The sequence below is a fragment of the Pelophylax lessonae genome, assembly GCF_965119305.1.
Source record: "Pelophylax lessonae genome assembly, chromosome: 10".
Taxonomy (NCBI): domain Eukaryota; kingdom Metazoa; phylum Chordata; class Amphibia; order Anura; family Ranidae; genus Pelophylax; species Pelophylax lessonae.
In genome coordinates this window covers 180,639,953-180,660,759 of record NC_138777.1, presented here as the reverse complement: position 1 = coordinate 180,660,759, position 20,807 = coordinate 180,639,953, and the positions used below count along the sequence as shown (strand labels likewise).

The 20,807-nt window shown below is 43.6% G+C and overlaps 2 protein-coding genes across 2 annotated transcripts in view; both read right to left on the bottom strand.

Annotated features, from left to right (window-relative positions):
• LOC309565543 (5-hydroxytryptamine receptor 3A-like) overlaps positions 1-17,034 on the bottom strand; it is a gene marked incomplete at both ends in the record, with an annotated part of 109,551 nt that extends 92,517 nt beyond the window's left edge. Inside the window, one exon of the mRNA XM_082270501.1 lies at positions 17,022-17,034. Within this exon, the coding sequence (XP_082126627.1) occupies positions 17,022-17,034 (13 nt within the window). The remainder of the gene's footprint in view (positions 1-17,021) is intronic.
• The window catches only part of LOC309565654 (inactive hydroxysteroid dehydrogenase-like protein 1), an 82,427-nt gene continuing 78,091 nt past the window's right edge, over positions 16,472-20,807 (bottom strand). The window contains exon 5 of the mRNA XM_082270607.1: positions 16,472-17,172. Coding sequence (XP_082126733.1) covers positions 17,068-17,172 — 105 coding nt within the window. The 3' untranslated portion in view covers positions 16,472-17,067. The remainder of the gene's footprint in view (positions 17,173-20,807) is intronic.

Sequence of the window (20,807 nt, the reverse complement as noted above, 5' to 3'; positions counted from 1 at the left end):
AGAGGCGGTGGTCGCACAGAGCCACCAGCACAGCAGAAGAGGGAGCAGGGTGCAGAAGCGGAGCGGCCGTGCCCTAGACACTACGCCCGCTACTGCCCAACGCAGCAAGGGAACGAGCGCACCAAAGTCAGCTCAAAGGAGTTCTCTAGCGTGGAAGTTCTTTAGAAAATGTGCTGATGACAGGACACGAGTGGTTTGCACCCTGTGCAATCAGAGCTTGAAGCGAGGCATGAACCTTCTCAACCTGAGCACAACCTGCATGATCAGGCATCTAAGTGCAAAGCACGAGCTGCAGTGGAGTACACACCTTCAAAACCAAGAAACGTCTCTGGCTCATCCTGCTTCCTCTTCTGCTGCAGTCTCGGCCGCTCCAGCCACATCTGTAGTGATACCGGCACCTGCCACCCCGCAAACAGACGATCTGTCAGCAACACCACCACCTGGGTCACCAACAACCATCTCCACAATGTCCCGTGGAAGCGTTCAGCTTTCCATCTCCCAAACACTTGAGAGGAAGAGGAAGTACCCCCCTACCCACCCGCGATCCCTGGCCCTGAATGCCAGCATTTCAAAATTATTGGCCTTTGAAATGCTGTCATTCCGTCTGGTGGAGACGCACAGTTTTAAAAACCTTATGTCGGTGGCTGTCCCACAGTACGTCGTGCCCAGCCGCCACTACTTTTCCAGGCAAGCCATCCCTTCCCTGCACAACCAAGTGGGGGAAAAAATCAGGTGTGCACTGCGCAACGCCATCTGTGCCAAGGTCCACCTAACTACGGATACGTGGACCAGTAAGCACGGTCAGGGGCGTTATATCTCCCTAACGGCACACTGGGTAAATGCAGTGGCGGATGGGCCTGAGGCGGATAGCAATTTGGCGCATGTCCTTCCACCACCGAGGATTGCAGGGCGCTTCAGTTTGCCTCCTGTTCCTAACTCCTCCTACTCCGCTTCCTCATCCTCTACCGCCTCCTCATCCGGACAGCGTAACACCTTCACCACCAACTTCAGCACGGCCAGGGGTAAACGACAGCAGGCAGTTTTACAACTTGCCTGTTTGGGGGACAAACCACACACCGCGCAGGAGTTGTGGAGGAGCATGGAACAGCAGACAAATGAGTGGTTGCTGCCAGCGAGCCTCAAGCCCGGCCTGGTGGTGTGCGATAACGGGCGAAATCTCATAGCAGCTCTGGGCCTAGCCGGTTTGACGCACATCCCTTGCCTGGCGCATGTGCTGAATTTGGTGGTGCAGAGGTTCCTTAAAAACTACCCCGATATGTCAGAGCTGCTGCAGAAAGTGCGGGCCGTTTGTGCGCACTTTCGGCGTTCTCACCCTGCTGCTGCTCGCCTGGCAGCGCTGCAGCGTAACTTCGGCCTTCCCGCTCACCGCCTCATATGTGACGTGCCCACAAGGTGGAACTCCACCTTGCACATGCTGGAAAGACTGTGCGAGCAGCAGCAGGCCATAGTGGAGTTTCAGCTGCAGCACGCACGCGTGAGTCGCTCTGCGGAACAGCACCACTTCACCACCAATAACTGGGCCTCCATGCGAGACCTGTGTGCCTTGTTGCGCTGTTTTGAGTACTCCACCAACATGGCCAGTGGCAATGACGCCGTTCTCAGCTTAACTATCCCACTTCTATGCCTCCTTGAAAAAACAATTCGGGCGATGATGGAAGAGGATGTGGCACAGGATGAGGAGGAGGAGGAGGATGAAGAGGTAACATTTCCAAGGCTTTCAGGGCAGTCATTCGCAAGGGGCTCCGAGGGTGGGTTCCTGCACACGCAAACGCCAGGGACGCAATTGTCCAGCAGGGGCACAGTTCTGGAGGATGAGGAGGATGAGGAGGAGGAGGAGCTGGAGGAGGAGATGGAACCATGTTCACAGCAGGGTGGCACCCAGGCCAGCTCATGGCCATCACTGGTGCGTGGCTGGGGGGATACAGAGGACACGGACCATACACCTCCCACAGAGGACAGCCTTTCGTTGCCTCTGGGCAGCCTGGCACACATGAGCGATTACATGCTGCAGTGTCTCCACAACGACCGCCGAGTTGCCCACATTCTAACTTGTGCTGATTACTGGGTGGCCACGCTGCTGGATCCCCGTTACAAGGACAACGTACCGTCCTTAATTCACTCACTGGAGCGCGATCGCAAGATGCGCGAGTACAAGCGCACGCTGGTAGACGCCATGCTGCTGGCATTCCCATCTGACAGCGGGGCCACAGTGGAAGCACAAGGCAGAGGAGGAGGAGGAGGAGGTCGCCAACGCAACCAGGGCACCGCCAGCACCTCAGAAGGCAGGGTTAGCATGGCCGAAATGTGGAAAAGCTTTGTCAGCACGCCACAACAAACAGCAGCACCAGCAGCTCAGATGGAACGTCTTAGCAGGAGGCAGCATTTTACCAACATGGTGGAGCAGTATGTGTGCACACGCCTACATGTAGTGAATGACGGGTCTGCCCCCTTCAACTTCTGGGTCTCCAAATTGGGCACATGGCCTGAGCTTGCCCTTTACGCCTTGGAGGTGCTGGCGTGCCCTGCAGCCAGTGTATTATCTGAACGGGTATTTAGCACGGCTGGGGGCGTTATAACAGACAAGCGCAGCCGCCTGTCCAGAGACAATGTGGACAAGCTCACGTTCATTAAAATGAACCAGGCATGGATCCCACGGGACTTTTCCGTACCTTATGCAGAATAGCAATGGATACCGACCTTACCCACCCATTGTTCCATTTTTGCTCTTTCTCACTCTTTTGGGGTGTACCCTCATTTAAAATTTGTGAAAAGAAGCAGTGTTGGCTACCTCGTCCTCCTCCTCAGGGCCAGATTAATGTAGGGGCTATTGGAGCTGCAGCTCCAGGCCCCTACCTTTTATATAGGCCCCGGGTTGGCCATATTCACTGTTACCGCTCTTCTGTCACTTGTAAACACAGAAGTCTGGCTTCTATGCTCGCTTCCCCAGGCAGCACCCTCAGAACCTCCCCACACAGCGTGAAGGCCGGACAAGGAGGGACAGTTGGCGATGCATGGATGTGTTTATGGGCTTCAGAGACAGCATCCCATGTTGAATTAGGCATGCATGGCTGCACCCTTCCTCCTCTGGGTGCATGGCAAGGCACGGCCCTAAGGCCCTTCAAAATCCTCAGCACCAAGCCCATGATGCTGTTAATCCGGCCCTGGTCCTCCTCCACCGCCGCTTCCACCTACACCGCCCATAGGTGTGCGCAGCCTATTGCATTAAGGTGTGCACCCCAAAGTTGAAATACACATGCATGTGTTTGCCAGCAGGGAGAGTAATGTATCGGGGCCATGTACCTGTAGGCAAGGAGAAATAGAGCAGAGCAGGTCCCAGGGAGATCTTTCCCATCTCCTCACTGGCAATGCTATGTGCCCTAGGTGATTAGGGTGTGCCCAGGCACACCCAGCACACCCTGTGCGCACGCCTATGTCACCGCCACATCCACCACCACCTCAACCTCCCTCCTACTCCATATGGGCCTCGTCCTTCAGAGATGAAGAAGAACATTGTTTTATTTTTCTGTTTTTTTTTGTTGTTTTAAGTTATTTCCCTATCCACATTTGTTTGCAGAGCACTTGCCATGCTCTTAATTACGTTTTGCTGCCATTTGCAGCACTCTAGCCCTTTCCTTTGGTGTTTTAGAGCCATTTTAGTGCCTTAAAGTTCGGGTCCCCATTGACTTCAATGGGGTTCGGTGTCCGGGAAAAGTTCGGTAAAAGTCCGGGACACGGACCCGGACTTTTTTTTAAAGTTCGGCCGAACCCGTCGAACACGGACATCTAGGTGTCCGCTCAACCCTATTTATTTATTAAAGGCAATTGTGTTTGCTGGCTTTTTTATTTTGCTTCTTTTTACTTTTTATGTTCAACAATGTTAGTAAGCTGCAATGTTTTCATGTATTTGAGCAACAGATATTCTTCTCTCTTGCTCTCTTGATACGTATATGTCACATACACATATTTATATATATATATATATATATTAGTGATCGACCGATATCGGTTTTTCGTTGTCGATACGGATATTTTGGCCAATGCATATCGGTATCGGCCGATATTGACCGATATTTTGGCACATTTAAAAATTTGCAAAATAAACACAAAATTCAACACAAATCTGTTACTCAACATATCCAACGTTATTTATTAACAATTTTAACATTAAGGGCTCATTCTTCACACCTTAACTGCATGAGAACTGATAGGAAAACTTAAATTGCAGGGACATTTAGTTTCACATCATTCTGATTGTGCATTATTGCAGATAAACTGTTGCAGTACTGCACTCACTCACTGCAATCATTTTAAATCACTACTGCAGTGCAGTCAGTGCAAAACTGCTAGAAAAAAAGCTAGGCAACACAACAGCTACACAGTGGATTGGACTGGAGTCAGTGGACGACCTCTTCAGTATGGCACTCACTGCAACTACTGCAGTCAGTGCTAAACTGCTAGAAAAAAGCTAGGCAACACAACAGCTACACAGTGGATTGGACTGGAGTCAGTGGATGACCTCTTCAGTATAACACTCACTGCAACTACTGTGGTCAGTGCTAAACTGCTAGAAAAAAGCTAGGCAACACAACACCTACACAGTGGATTGGACTGGAGTCAGTGGACTACCTCTGCAGTATGGCACTGACTGCAACTGCAGTCAGTGCTACACTGCTAAAAAAAAAAGCTAGACAGCACAATAGCTACACAGTGGATTGGACTGGAGTCAGTGGACTACCTCTTCAGTAGGGCACTCACTACAACTACTGCAGTCAGTGCAAAACTGCTAGAAAAAAATCTAGGCAACAGCTACACAGTGGATTAAACTGGAGTCAGTGGACTACTGCTGCAGTAGGGCACTCACTCACTGCAAAAATTTAAAATCACTACTACTGCATTACTGCAGTAGTGCTTAAAAATTATTGCAGCAGTGAGTGGTGCACTACTGTAGCAGTAGTCCACTGAGTGACTCCAATCCACTGTCTAGCTTTTTTTCTAGAAGTTTTTGCACTGACTGCCAGGGCAGTCAGTGCAAAACTGCTAGAAAAATAGCTAGACAAAAGCTAGACAGTCGATTGGAGTGGACTCAGTGGACTGGACAAACAGTACTATTATACTTCAATACTCGCAGTTAAGTAGAACAATATTATAGTGCAGAAAGCATAACATTTCCGCATGTTAACCAGTTAAACTGCTTATTTTCTTTTCATAAATTGCTGCCACTTCACTAAAAACACGCTCACTTGGTACCGAGGAAGGAGGAGCAGAAAGGTATCTTCTAGCATGAGAAGCGAGTTTTTTGTAGCGTGCCTCATTTTCTTTCCACCACTGAAGAGGATCACTTTTTCTGTCAATTACTGGTTTCTTCAAAAGAGATGAAGTTCATCATCCAGGCTCATTATTGCAGATTCTGATGAATCCTCCGCATGAGGCCCCAATAAAATGCAGAATATGGCATCTATTTGACCATGATGACGTTTCTCTTCTTTCCGTTGTCTTTTTGGACATATTTCTCCTGCATCCTGCTCTTCCATATCAGAAACCTGCTCTTCTTGACTTTTCTTTTCATCAGGAGGAACCGCCTACTGCTGCACCTTCTCTTGAATATCTTCTGTCAGCCATCGTTTTGCCTTGGCCAATACATCCTCAGAAGAGAAAGTAAGGTTCTTGTATTGAGGATCCAAAAGACATGCAAGCGCAACATTTTTATTCTCCTCGTGCTTTTCAAACCATTTGGCGAGGCTGTCCCTCATGGCCTGCCTACATGCTTTAATGCCACGTGTGTTGGGTCCTTCATTCTGTTGAAGAAGCATCTTCAGCACTCTCACACATGGGATGGCAGAGGACACAGATGAGTCGTAATGACTCGCCTCTAGTGTCCCTTCCTCAATGGGTAGGAGCGTTTCAATAATGTTGGCTACTATGTCTCACTGATCAGCAGCAGGACAAGAATGTCCTCCAAGTCCATATTCACCAAAATATATAGTGAGAGCTCGCTTCTACTCCAGCATCCTTTGTAACATGTGTAGCGTTGAGTTCCATTGTGTTGGAACAGCCTGTATCAAGTTGTTTTTGGGTAGACCAAGGTCTTCCTGAATGCAACTCAGTCGCTGCTTGGCAAGAATAGAATGGTGGAAATGGCCTGCGCACTTCTTAAGCATGCTAATAATGTCAAGCAAAGCTTTTTGGTTTGACAGACCATCATTTACAACAAGTTGGAGGGTGTGTGCCATGCAACTGAGGTCTGACACTTCAGCAAGTCTCATTCCTTTAGCCATGTTCGCTCCACTATCTCGAAGCACAAGCATCACTGGGTCTTTGGTGATTCCCCATTTTTCTAGCATGCCTAGAAACATTTCCCTAGTGTTCTCCCCAGTATGGGATCCTTGCATCACTTTTGTATTCAACACCAAATGCCTTCTTGTCCATCCGCTGTCAATGAAGTGGCATGTAAGACTAATTAGTGATTCTGTTTGTCCTGACCAGCAGTCAGTCGTGAATGAGAGTGAGTTGCCAGCATTCTCTGGTTGCAGCATAGTCTTTACTTTGTCAACAAACTTTTGGTAAATCTTTTGCAGCATCTCAGTTCGATAAAATTTGTCACTCTTCAGCGTGTAAGTTGGCTCAACTATGGACATCAACCGCTCAAATTCAAAGTCAGACACTATTGTAAATGGCTGTTTATCAGTGACCATCATCTCTGTGATTACTCTGTCCAGCAGTTGGGATATTCCATCCGATTTTAGCCACCTGTTTTTTTTCTGAAACATATCTGTTATTGTTGCCTGGGATAGTGATGTTTCACCTTGTGATTCATTTTGTTTTTTTCTGTGCTGCATGATATAATTTAACATGATGAACTCTTAGATGTGCCCAAAGATTTGATGTATTTTTGTTTTTTGCAGTTATTGATCCCATGCTTACATTATTTCTCTGAATTAAAGGGAATCCATAGTGAGAGAGTAACTTCATTATTCTGTTTTTTTTTTAAGTTATAATATATGGGCAGAACTGGAAATTTTGATTTGAGTATCTCAATTTTAGGTTCTCACAGTAATGTAATGTAAAGCACTGTTTCTGAAACTTTTATAAGTCAAGGCACCTTTTAAAATTCTGCACAATCTCGAGACATCGCATTCTAAAATGTAGAAAGCAAAAAAGCAAACAAAAACGAATAGTTTTACATACCAAAGCAACATCCACTTATGTAGGACACACAGCTTTAGAGGAGATTTGTTCTTCCAAAGCAAATGCATCTTTGCATACTGGTACTGACTAGTATTCCAGCATTTCTCTTCTCCCTCAGTTTCTCTCCCTCACCCAACTAATGTGACCCAAGTGCTGATGGGAGACAGAGGAAGGGCAACAATGCTATGCAAGCACCCAATGTCCTCCTTATCAAACTATGGTGTCATTGATTGTTAAGATGCTGGAGACTAGAAGGTTGTATTGGTGCACAAAGAAAACCTGTGGCTTTGTGTAACTAAAATACAGTCATCCATCCTTTGGCTTGTATATGATTTTTAAACAATTTTTAGGCATATTGCCTGGGCATCCCTGAAGTAACATGAAGGCACCCTGGTTGAAAAGGGCTGATCTAAAGTAATATAACCAATTAGCATTCAGCGTGTCAGCAGTGGTGTTTTCAAATTCTACAGCCACAACACATGTGGATGTCTGTTGACCCAAATAGTGACTGTATCTGATTTAATCCACATAAGGAATATATTATCCTTTACACCCACCCCCTACTTCCCTCCCCCCCACCTTGCCCATACCCCCCTCTTGTTTGTGTAACTGCTTCTTCTTTCCTTCTCTCTTCTTCTCGTTCTTACTTCACCTCCTTGACGGGTCTTTCCTATCTTCTCTCCGTCAGGAAGCTGAAGCCACATTGTAACTCAACGACTATTATATATAATACCCAATAATCTGTATCGAATCTTGAATTATCTTTATCCTCTGACAATATTGTCTAATATACCGCTGTATGATGTTAGGATTTGAATTACTTGCCTCTATTGGGCTATTGGGTTACGGGGACACCCTTTATACTACATATTCATAACCTATTTTATTGTACATCCCCGGTTTACTTATAAGTACCCTGTATTGCACTATATACGTTTACAAATGTATGTTGAAATATTTTCTGTTGTGTTTTAATTACTTCAATAAAGCACCTTTTTGTGTTAAAAAAAAAGGAATATATTGATGAAAATATCAAGCAGGAGTTTATCTGTCCCTGCATAACTGTAGCTGGAGCGGGAATATCCTAATGGAAAACAATATCATAGCCAGCACCCATGTGTAGATTGCAGAAACATGAATGGAATGGCTATAAAGAATCGCTATCCTCTTACTCTAATTCAAGAACTATTCCAGAGACTTTCCTCAGCTTGTCTTCTAGGGGCATACAATCCTGTTAGGAGCGCAATGAATAAAAAACAGCCTTCTAAATGTGTTTTGGCTACTATGAGTACCTTGTTAAGCCCTTGGATTTTTGCAATGTACCCGCCACATTTCAGAATTTTGTTAACAATGTTTTTCAGGGCTATTTGGACTTATAGTATATTCCAATGTCATTCTCAAATTCTCTTCCTCACTGAAGCAGCATCACAAGCACATTAAATAAGTGCTCATCAGACTGAAAGTATGGTCTCTACACTAAATCAGAGAAATGTGAATCTGAACAACTGTTCATTTAGTTCTTGGCACTTATCATCTGTACTAGCGGTATGGCAATGAAGCCTCCGTAGGATTCCACTATTCTTGATTGGCCACCCCTAACTGACAAGGTGCAGCAATTGATCAGATTAGCATGTTTTTAGAGAAAGTACTCAACAATACTCAGAGAGTAGAGAGAGGCAGGGCTGGTTCCAATGGTCCCCTGAAGCACAATCAGAATTTTAAGGATTGAAAGGAATTTCCTACAGTATTTATCTTGAAGCACTTTACCATATATCCTGAAGTAAAGTGCCATTCTTTCACAATACGAAGGACCTAACTCCTTATCCTCAACCAGACAAGGTCAAATACAAGACTTAAGTCTTGCAAACTTACAAGTCTTGTATTTTATTTCACTTTGTCTGGTTGTGCCAATAAAGTCTATGAACTGCAGTTCAATTATCTTTTGGCTATATGATGCCAGATACTCCCCACATTTATAATATTTTGTCGATGCTGAGGTTAAGATCAGATTAAGACTTCATGGGCACAACTAGACAAGACTAGAATGTGCTACTGTTGTATGACCAGGGTTAACGAGTGTCCATACTGCCACCCATTGGTTTCTCGTTCAATCTGTTTCTAATTTGAGTATCTGGCATCAGAGGAGAGAATATTTCTACAGTAAGCAGCAGCCGGGAGGACATGGGGTATTTCATTAGAGATACATTATTTTCCTTGTGCTGTATCTGCAAAAAAGTTTTTAACTTCAACTTAAAACTATTTGAGATCTGAAAAGCGTCTGAAGTTCCATCAAGCTAGAAGGGCACTCTTTTCTTACAATTCAGTTTCCCCATGGCCTATCAGCCAGGTTCCAAGAATGGGAAACATGATGCCCTTTTGCGAGTAATTATGTGAAAAATTAAGTACATTCCACAAAAATGTTTTAATATATTTGAGCAGGCAAACATTAGATCTTTATTCAGACAGTGCATACACATAAAGATGATTTATTAAAAAAATTTGCTTGTTTCTATCATTTATGCAACAAAAATATCAATACATGTTATGGTGTCATGTGGAAAAAGTAAGTACACCCATGGCATTATAAGCTAGTATTACCTCCTTTAGCAGAAATTAATCATTTTGGCATTTGTATAATTGCTCACCCGTATCTGACATTGATACTAAAACTTCTGACTGCTTTCAAAATTCCCCTAAAAAAATTAAACAGGAAGTAAATTAGGGCTTTGACTAGGGCCTTCCTAAACTCTCTATTTGCTCTTTTTGAGCTATTATTTGGTCAATATCCTAGTCAAAATGTTGAAAGACCAATTTAAGGTAATTCTAATTAAGCACACTTGATTTGATGTAGAATGTATAACTGACTATTGGACTGCAAGCTGCTCATTTACGGAAGCAGTAAAACAAACACAAATGATGGCTTGAGCTTCTGCCTGTGCAAAGGCTTGGGCGGCTTGTGCTTCTTCTTGTGCAGAAGCTTGGGCAGCTTGAATTTCTGCTGGTGCAAAAGCTTATTAAGCTTGTGCTTCTGCCTGGCCCGTGTTTATATCTGCCAGTGCAAGAGCTTGGACAGCCTGTTCTTTGATGTTGCTTCCCCCTTAAAGCAGGGGGTCACAGACACAGCCTGGTCACCTCTGTGGGCAGTGAGATGTACGTTTACACCCAACTACCATCCAATCTGATCCTACAAACAGATGGGGAACGGATCCCCATCCATCTAGTTTTAGCAGATAGGATCGGACCAGATATTAGCGAGTGTCAACAGACACATATCTGTTGAAACCGCCGCTCTATCGAGGAGACTGGAAGGTTTGATTGGGTCCACCTACAAAACTGACAGGCGGATCCAGTCGATCCGCTAGTGTGAAAAGGGACTTAACTTCTTCTGCATCCGCTCGGGCCATTAAAAGTTGACTGCTCATTCAGGATCACTGAGAGCAGGATCTTTGTGATGATCGCTGTGAGAGAGACCCTAATGATCTGTAAGATATATTTGTGTGCCTTGAAGAGGTAGAGTGTCAGGACACAATTTCATGCAATTTTGATAACTTGTCATCTATCAGTGACTTGGTCTCCAAAAATGCAAAGTGCCTTTCTTTGTTAAGGTCAGTAAAACTATTAAACTCTTGAAGAGATTGTTCCATATTAATAGTTGATAGAAGAGAAGAATGTATTTCAGACAGTGTCTCATAGCTTTCATGGGCTCTTTTTAATTTTGTGAGCACACTGTTTAGTTGCTTTACATCATTACATTATACTGTACATTGCATAGTCCTGTCTCGCAGATCAGATAGATTCCTAGACATTTCTGCCATGTCTGTTTTATGATTTTCTTTAGGCTTGAAGGAAGGCTTAACTGTGCATTGGGGTCTAGCAGATATGTATTCCTGTTGCAAATAAGCTTCATCTTGGGGATGAATTCTATAGCCCTGGGCAAAATTTTTGAGAATGACAAAAATATTAATTTTCACGAAGTCTGCTGCTTCAGTGTTTTTAGATCTTTTTTTCAGATGTTACTATAGTATACTGAAGTATAATTATAAGTGTTTCATAAGTGTCAAAGGCTTTTATTGACAATTACATTAGGTTTATGCAAGATCTCTGCAATTCGACCTGACATGCAGTCAACCAACTTCTGGGCCACATCCTGACTGATTCAAAAACTAAGAATCACAGGTAAACCACAACTCGAGCAGCGCAAAAATCCCCGTACTACCAAAGTGCAAACGTGATGCCATAAATAATAATATATAAGAATATAACATAAATATATATACTGTGCATAAAAATTCATATACAGCCAATAAAGTGCATAGGTGCCATCATAAATACGGTGAATAATAGTTACTGTGCTATAAATCACAATTCCTTATAGTGCCGAATAAATTCTTATAAAATAAATAATACAATATTATAAAATGTGCATAGATAATTATTGTGCAAAAAAGTTATAGTGCATCCATTGATAATTATTAGTCCATCAGTGAGTGCCTTAGACTATGATATCAGCAAGGTGAGCCATCCAGGTCATGCAAATGGTGAAGGATGTTGCGGTGGTGGGGGCCTCTAAACACCTACAAGGTGTAGTAGAAGTAAAAACTCACCAGAGGTAGTGGATCCCTGTTTCACATAAAAGCAAGGGATCAATCAACACTTATCTTCTTTCCAGACCCAGGATCCACTGTGCCAGGTGTGTATTTCAGACGGGACCTCCTGTGTATCTCAGGTCATGTGGAAAGAAGCAAGGGACTCCTCATAGTGCAGTATGATATTAAAACTCCAAGTTTATTTAAAATTGTCAGCTTAAAAAGTACAGCTAAAATGATTGCCCCAAGGGAATCAAGCAGTTAATTAGGCTGCTGTACATACATAAAGTGTAACGATCCCTCCAGCCGTACGCACTATTCCGATGAGCAGTCTCCCGCTCCCACACTTCAAACGCTCCTGCTTGCTCCAGGAAGTGTGCGGAGGTGTGCGTTCCACAACAGAGTTAGATCAAGGCAGCGTACGTGTCAGCTTGACGCGTTTCGTCACCACGTTGACATCTTCCTGAGATACACAGGAGGTCCTGTCTGAAAAACACACCTGGCACAGTAGATTCTGAGTCTGGAAAGACCATAATCCTTGATTGATCCCTTGAAAACAGGGATCCACCACCTCTGGTGAGTTTTTACTTCTACCACCCCTTGTAGGGGTTTAGAGGCCCCCCACCATCGTAACATCCTTCACCGTTTGCATGACCTGGATGGCTCACCTGGCTGATATCATAGTCTAAGACACTCACTGATGGACTAATAATTATCACTGGATGCACTATAACTTTTTTGCACAATAATTATCTATGCACATTTTATCATATTGTATTATTTATTTTATAAGAATTTATTCGGCACTATAATGAATTGTGATTTAGGGTATAATAACTATTATTCACAGTATTTATGATAGCACATATGCACTTTATTGGCTGTATATGAATTTTTATGCACAGTATATATATTTATGTTATATTCTTATGTATTATTATTTATGGTATCATATTTGCACTTTGGTAGTACGGGGAATTTTGCACTGCTCGAGTTGTGGTATACCTGCGATTCTTAGTTTTTGATTCTTTCCCTTTGTGGATGTGGAGCAGCAGAAATTCCCTCATATTGAGGTAATTTCTCCCTGGCGCAAGTGTTTACACTTAATCCTGACTGATTGCAGCCCATTATTGCATAATCAATGCTTGGAGTTTGTAAGAATTTGTGGGGTGTTTTTTTGTTCACCCCCCCTCTTGGGGATTGACCACATTTCTCAATGGGATTAAGGTCTGGGGAGTTTCCTGGTAATGGACCCAAAATGTCGATGTTTTGTTCCTCAAGCTACTTAGTTATTACATTTGCATTATGGCAAGGTGCTCCATCTTGCTGGAAAAGGCATTGTTAGTCACCAAACTGTTCTTTGATGGTTGGGAGAAGTTGCTCTCGGACGCTGTTTTTGTACCATTCTTTATTCATGGCTGAGTTCTTAGGCAACATTGTGAGTGAGCCCATTCCCTTGGCTGAGAAGCAACCCCATATGAATGATCTCAGGATGCTTTACTGTGGCATGACACAGGACTGATTGTAGCGCTCACCTTTTCTTCTCCAGACAAGGTTTTTTCCAAATGCTCCAAACAATAAGCGAGGGGAATCATCTGAGAAAATGACTCTACCCCAGTCCTCAGCAGTCCAATCCCTGCATCTTTTGCAGAATATCAGTCTCTCCCTGAGAAGCAAGTGGCTTCTTTGCTGCCCTTCTTGACACCAGGCCATCCTCCAAAAATCTACACCTCACTGTGCATACAGATGCACTCACACCTGTCTGCTGCCATTCCTGAGCAAGCTCTGCACTGGTGATGCCCTGATTTTCCAGTTGAATCAACTGTGGGAGACGGTCGCGCCTTGCTAGACTTATTGGACGCCTCAAAGCCTACTTCACAACAATTAAACTTCTCTCCTTGAAGTTTTTGATGATCCAATAAATGGTTAATTTAGGTGCATTCTAAAGGCCCGAACACACGACTGGAAATTTGGCCGGGAATTTTCGTCCGACGACCGATCTGCCGATTTTCAGCTTGTTAGTATGATGCTTCCGACAACCGATTCCGACTTTTCGGCCGAAAAAATCCTGGTGTGCAGGCTATAAAATTTTTGTCGACCGTCAAAACACGTCCGATTTTCGTCTCATTAGTACAGATTTCGATGGGGAAAAATCTTATGAGCAAGACTAGGCATGCTCAGAGATGAAAGAACACATACAAAGCAATCCAACACATGACATCACTTCTGAAGTAGAATTCTGTAGTGCGGGAAAATTTGTGTGCAGTCTAGAGCACATTCCAACCAACAGACACCACTGTGGACAAAAGAAGGACGACCGGTCGGCGGAAATTCGTTGCGTGTGTACGAGGCTTTAGTAGCAGCAATAGCCTTGCCTGTAAATCCCTTTTTGTGGAAAGCAATGATAACTGCACCTGTTTCCTTGCAGGTAGCCATTGTTAAAAGAGGAAGATAAATAAATTCAAGCACAACCCTCCTTTGAAAGCTTCCAGTCTGTAATTCTAAGGCTGGCCATACATCATACAATGTTCCTATTCAATTTCCTTTAGATTTACCTTCAACTATGAAGTGCAAGGGCCTGCCTGATTGCATACAAATTGAAAGTGTTTAGGAGTGACCTCATATTATTTGATTTTGGTAAATCTAAAGGAAATTTGTACAAAACAATTTAATAATGTATGGCCAGCCTAACTCAATCAGCATTACAGAGTGATTTCAAGCCTTGTCCTCCTCAACACTGACACCTGTGTTAACGAGAGAATCACTGACATGATGTCAGTTGGTCCTTTTGTGGCAGAGCTGAAATGCAGTGGAAATGGTTTCTTTGGGATTAGGTCCATTTTCATGGCAACGAGGGACTTTGCAATTAACTGCAATACATCTGATTACTCTTCATAATATTCTGGAGTATATGCAAATTGCCATAATAAAAACTGAGGCAGCAGACTTTGTGAAAATTAATATTTGTGTAATTCTCAAAACTTTTGACCAGGGCTGGACTCACTGTCTGACTGTAATTGATTTTTGTTCATACATGTTGTCATAGGTGTGCGCAAACTAATGCATTAGGGTGTGCACTCCAAAGCTCAAACACACATGCCTTTCTCTGCAGCCTCAGTGGCTTCCTGTTCATTCACATACTGAAGCATAGTAGGCACGGTTTACTATGATTCAGCTATGAATGGACACAGTATGTGAGTGTGTTCACTGCGTTCATTTAGGAAAGGAAGGGGCTGGTAAATTACATATTTACTAGCCCCTTACCCTGCTCTCCATCCTGAAACATACCCCACAGCAGGTGCTGGGGAAAGAAGAGGAGGAAAGCCAGCAGCACTTCAAGGAAGGGGGAGGGGGGAAGCCCAGGCAGTAGGGGGGTTTAAAACAACACATAGTGATTAGGGTGTGCCCAGGCACATCTGGCACACCCCCTGCACATGCCTATGTATGTTGTATTTGTGAGCTATGGAGCTATATCTGGGTATAGTCAGGGTTTATGCAGAAAACAGGTGTTTGTGCAGAGCAGAAGAAAAAAACAGTTTAGCACAGCAATCCCACTAAAAGAGAAAATTCTAGCAACAATAATCCTTAAAATTCTGAATTATTCTGAATAATAATCGTTAATAATTCTGAAGCCCACTGTTGGCTGACGTCACCGAGCCAGTTCTGGCTCAGGAAAGATCATGACTAAATGGTTGGGATCCACCCACATGCCTGGACTGGCACCTGGCTCAGCCTCTCAGTGAGTCACTGAGAGCCTGAGACATCAACTCCTGCCCCCTCCACAGCCTAGCGTTCCTGTGAGCGCTGGAGGGGCAGAGCAGAGTGTCGGTAATTGACAGTCAGCAGCTCTCTGCTCAGGGAGCTCTGGGAACCAAGCTTTCAGTGGGGTTTGATTGCTCGGTTTTCAGTGTTATAGCTGGCGGGGGGACAGATGCAGTATCCACTTAGATAAGTTTGATTTAAAAAAAAAAAATCCCATACTTTTCTTTTTAAGCATAGCTCAGAGTCTGTAATGTACCATACGCTAACACAGAGTGCAGACGAGTCCATGCACTTACAGAGACACAGGTAAAACTCCACAATAGATGCAACAGAAAGTATAAAAGGCTTTAGAAATCTGTCTTCTTACTGTTTTATTTCACGCACTGCTTTATGCATTGACATACCTATTTAGACCCAGTCTGTATGGACAGTGGACAGTATTGTCACCTGCTGATTTAGCATCATCTACAGGCAACCTAAAGCAGATGTCCACCCAAAAGGGGAAGCACCGCTTATCTGCCTCCTCCCCCCTCTGGCACCCTTCGCGGGGGAGGGGGGAAAGGGTACCTGGTTTTGACAGGTACCCAGCTCCCACTTCTGGGTGATCTCGTTGCTTCCGGGCCATTCACAAAACGCAACACACTTTGCATATGCGCAGTAGGAAATTGGCTGTGAAGCTGCAAAGCTTCGATGCCAGTTTTCCTTACAGGCAATGGGGGCGGAAGCCCCCGAGAGCCAATGGAAACATCGGGTGCGGTGCCGACATCGCTGGAAGCCTGGACAGGTAAGTGTCCTCATATTAAAAGTCAGCAGCTACAGTATTTGTAGCTTCTGACTTTTAATTTTTTCGTGGGTGGGGGGGCTGGACCTCCTCTTTAACTCAATAAGACACAGAAGTTAAATCCTTTACAATTTTACTTCAGTTAATTACAGTATAGAGGATGTTTTTTCAGTCTTTTGAAGTGTAAGAAGACAATGACTTTCCTAAGCCCTATCTCTGGGAAGTACCAACACTAACTGAGAGAACAGGGAAGAAATGTGAGGGAGTGGTCCTGCTAGGGCCAAATTAACTAGCACTAAACAGAAGGGGGCGACAGAGGAACATACCAAAAATCACATTAGTAAACAAGTTATAGTGGCCATAAACTGACATTGGATACAGCATACTACAGAAAGATAATAACCTCATGCAGTTCAACACAGAAAAATGACATAAAAATTGACAGAACAATCATAAAAATGAAAAGTAATACATTTGCAATCTTGGTAAAAACAAATATGGCCTATGGTCATAAAATATTAATAATAACAAAGAAGAGTAAAATATGTGCAGTACTTGATAATATTAAGTGACTAGAGCAAATAATGATATTATAGATACGGCTAATTATAAAATGGAAAAATTTGAATGCGATATACTTTGGAATATAAAGAGGAAATATAAGTATAGAATAATGTCCCTCTTACAAATCTGTAACATATTCGATAGTGGAGAATTTTGATTGGTGGATGTTTATAACTTCACTGGTTTGTGATTGCCCGCCATGCGCATGCCGTTGCAGACAAAGGTAAATATGGATACCCAGAGCCATTCCGGAATCCAATTAGAGAACAACAACTGTGGACACAAATAATAAAAAAAAATAATAACTTACTAGTAGATCAACTCCTCCTTAGCAATGCAAATTCATCTATTTTGTTTTTTTGCATGCACATCTGATGGACAGTCTGAAACTCTTTTATACTTAAAGTGTAACTCCATTTTTTTGGGGGGAAAAAAGCATTCCCCTCTAGGTGATCTATGTACATTGCAGGAATTTCAAAAAATTCCTGCCCTTTGTTATTCTTAATAAATCTCTTGTTTGTTTGTCTGTGTCCATGTGCAAGTGCATGTCCAAGTGAATCTAATGGGATTGGTTTCATAATTATCTATCAGCTGTGGCAGCTGCAGGGCTCTAATGAGGAAAGCTGCTGGGTCTGCATCCCTTTAGATGTGTTCCTATTGGGAGTATCTCACCAAAAATGAAATTTTTGTTGCAGGGGATGACTAAAATCTGACTTGTATCTTAGTATAGACTTCTGGGAAAATCAGTGAGCCAATCACACAAGCAGGAAATTATGTTTCTGGGGTGTGGTCAGTACACATTCTGTATACAGAACACCTCCGGGTAGCCATATTGCATTGCATTTTGCAGAAAATGACAGAGCTGCAGATTGAAAAGGAAAGGTAATTTTTAATAACATTCAATGACAATATAACTCGAGTCACAATTGTATACGCTATATTATTTTTTTTCTTTTTTGCCTTTTTTTATCCCCCACAAAATTGGAATTACCCATTAAAGCTGAACTCTAGGCAAACAGCTAAATGCACATATGTTTGGCCACAAGTACTGTCTCTGGGATATCTCTGCTGTACAGGGGATTTCAAGAGACAGAAGTCAAACTTATACTAGTTGCTTTCAAAATAAATGTTTTTTTTTTTTTTTTTTTCATAAATGAATAACTGGGTTTAGTAGTTTTATTTTAAGATCTGCCTGGATGTAAGCATTAAAGTGGAACTAAGGCTAAACAAAAAAGTAACACATGTTGCAGTCCTTCAATAGCATTGTCATAGTATTTATTTTTGCGGTGCCCCCATACAGTAACAGTTTTATTATTTGTTGATCCAGACAGTTAGGGTCCTTTCACACGGTCAGCGTCTGACGAGGTCTGTTCTCTGCTCAGCGGGGGATCGATCCGCTGATCCCCGCTGAGCAGTCGGATGACAGCTCTGTCTCTGCTCTGTGTGCGGAGACAGGGCTGTCACGTCCCCGCTGTCCTCTATGGGGGAATCAGATGAGAACGGACCACCTGTTCGCTCTCATCCGATCCCATCCTATCTGATCGCCTGGACGAATGGAAAATAGGGATTTAACGGACAGGATCGGAAGCGGATAGCAGCGGGCAGTGATGGTAGTAACTGCGTTAAAGTAAACGGCGTTACTTAATGCAGTTACTTTAGAGGGTAACGAGTAATCCAACTGATTACTGTTCCCCTCCTAGTAACGCCGTTCCAATTACTTGCAATTACATCTACTACCACTAGATGGCAGTAGTGCAATTCCTCCTCTCCTCTATGACCGAGGCCGGCGCTGTCCGCGGTACTGGCCTCAGTCGACGAGAGAGGAGGGAGAGAGAGTGACAGTGTGGAGTACTGTAACGCTCCTGCGTTTTATGTATGATGTGGATTTTCAGCTGCAGAAATATTCCACTTCAGTAATCATGTAAGAGAAACGCTGAGACACCATTCCCAACTCTCAATGACTCATCATGTGTGGAGGATCTCAATTCAGCAAGTAAATACACACACTCAATAAGATGTTTCCTAGAGTGACTTATGTATATAGTAACACAGTGATGATAGGCTGAAGAGACAGGTTGGGTAGAGATGGTAGATGACAGACACTTGAAAGGAAATGTTCTTGAAAGTAAGATAGTAGCAGATGGGATGCAGATAGGTTTAACAATCATGTATGGTAGCAGATGACAGAGTAGCAGGTGGACATACAAGAGAGATCAACCCAGTGCAAGAACAGGTGGTAGTAGGCTCAAGAGCTAGCAATCTTAGATAATGCAGATGTAGTAATAGTCCTTAGTATGCAGAGCTAGATAGTGTAAGCTTTAGTATAAAGGTTATAGAGGTTTCCCCTGTGGGGTACTTATCACTAATAGCAATGTAGCAGAGGAGAGGTTCGGCAAGAGCGGATGATCCGGTAGCGGGATACAGGGATCAGCGCAGCGTGGTTCCGACAGCGAGGTATGCTTGCAAGCATGAGAGCTTCAAGACAGGTTAGCATCAAGGCACAAAGCAGTTTGAACGAACACATGTGATTGAGAGCCGGCGATCTAAATAGCCATCCAGTCCGGCGCTCAGTGATGACAGCATCAGTCTTAAAGGTGTATGCGCACCTTACCAAAAGAGAATGGTGGGGCGCATACACTTATGAAAGAGTAATTAGGGTACCCAAAGGTACCAGAACATTACAGTACCCCCCCCTTAAGGCCGGCTCCTGAAGGCCTCTGGAGCTGGTTTGTCTGGGTACTTCGCATGAAAATTGCGGATTAATCTAGAGGCATGTATGTCAGAGGTGTTTAGCCAGATGTCGTCTTGGGGCCCATAGTTCTTCCATCGAACCAAGTACTGAAGTCTTCCTCTGTGGATACGAGAATCCAGAATCTCTTTTATCTCGTATTCTTCTCCACCTTCAACTTGTACAGGAGGAGGAGGTGGGATAGTAGGCCTTATTCCTTGGTCAGGAACATGGGGCTTCAGTAGTGACACATGGAAAATGGGATGTATTTTGAGGTCTATTGGCAATGTAAGCTGTACTGCAGCTTTTCCAATAAGTTTCTTGATTGGGAAAGGTCCCAAGAACAGAGGTCCAAGCTTTTTGCTAGGGATTTTCAGTCTTAAATTTTTTGTTGAGAGCCAAACGAGGTCCCCGATAGCGTACTGAGGAGAAGGTCTTCTGCGAAGATCATAGTACTTCTTTTGTTGACTATGAGCGTGTGCAATGGTAGTATTAAGCAAACCCAGAGAGTCCTTTATTTGGGTAAGATAGTCTGAAGCTACTGGGTTATTTGAAGGAAAGATGCGTGGTGGAAGAATAGAGGGATGAAACCCATAGTTCAAGTAGAACGGACTCTGCTTGGTCGTACTGTGGGTTGCGTTGTTGTAGTCAAATTCTGCCAGAGGGAGAAGATCCACCCAATCATCCTGTTGGTAAGAAGTGTAACAACGTAAATATTGCTCGATGCATTGGTTGACTCTTTCAGTCTGTCCGTTGGTCTGCAGATGGTAAGGAGAAGTGAGCTTCCGCTCGATCCGTAGTATGTGACATAGTTCTTGCCAGAACTTGGAAATAAATTGTGATCCACGGTCAGACAGAAGAGTTTTTGGGATACCATGTAACTTAAAGACATGTTTCATCAGGAGTTCTGCCGTTTGTTTGGACGAAGGTAGTCTATGAATAGCAATGAAATGTGCCATTTTTGTCAGATGGTCCACTGACACTAAGATGGTATTAAATCCTTTGGAAGGAGGTTATTCCACTATAAAGTCCAAGGACACAACTTCCCATGGAGTTTGGGGTATTGGTAGACTGCATAGTAGACCGGATGGTCTCGTAGTGTCAATTTTGGACCTGGCACAGACATTGCATGAAGAGACGAATTTTTGTATAGATGTTTTCATGTCAGGCCACCAGAATT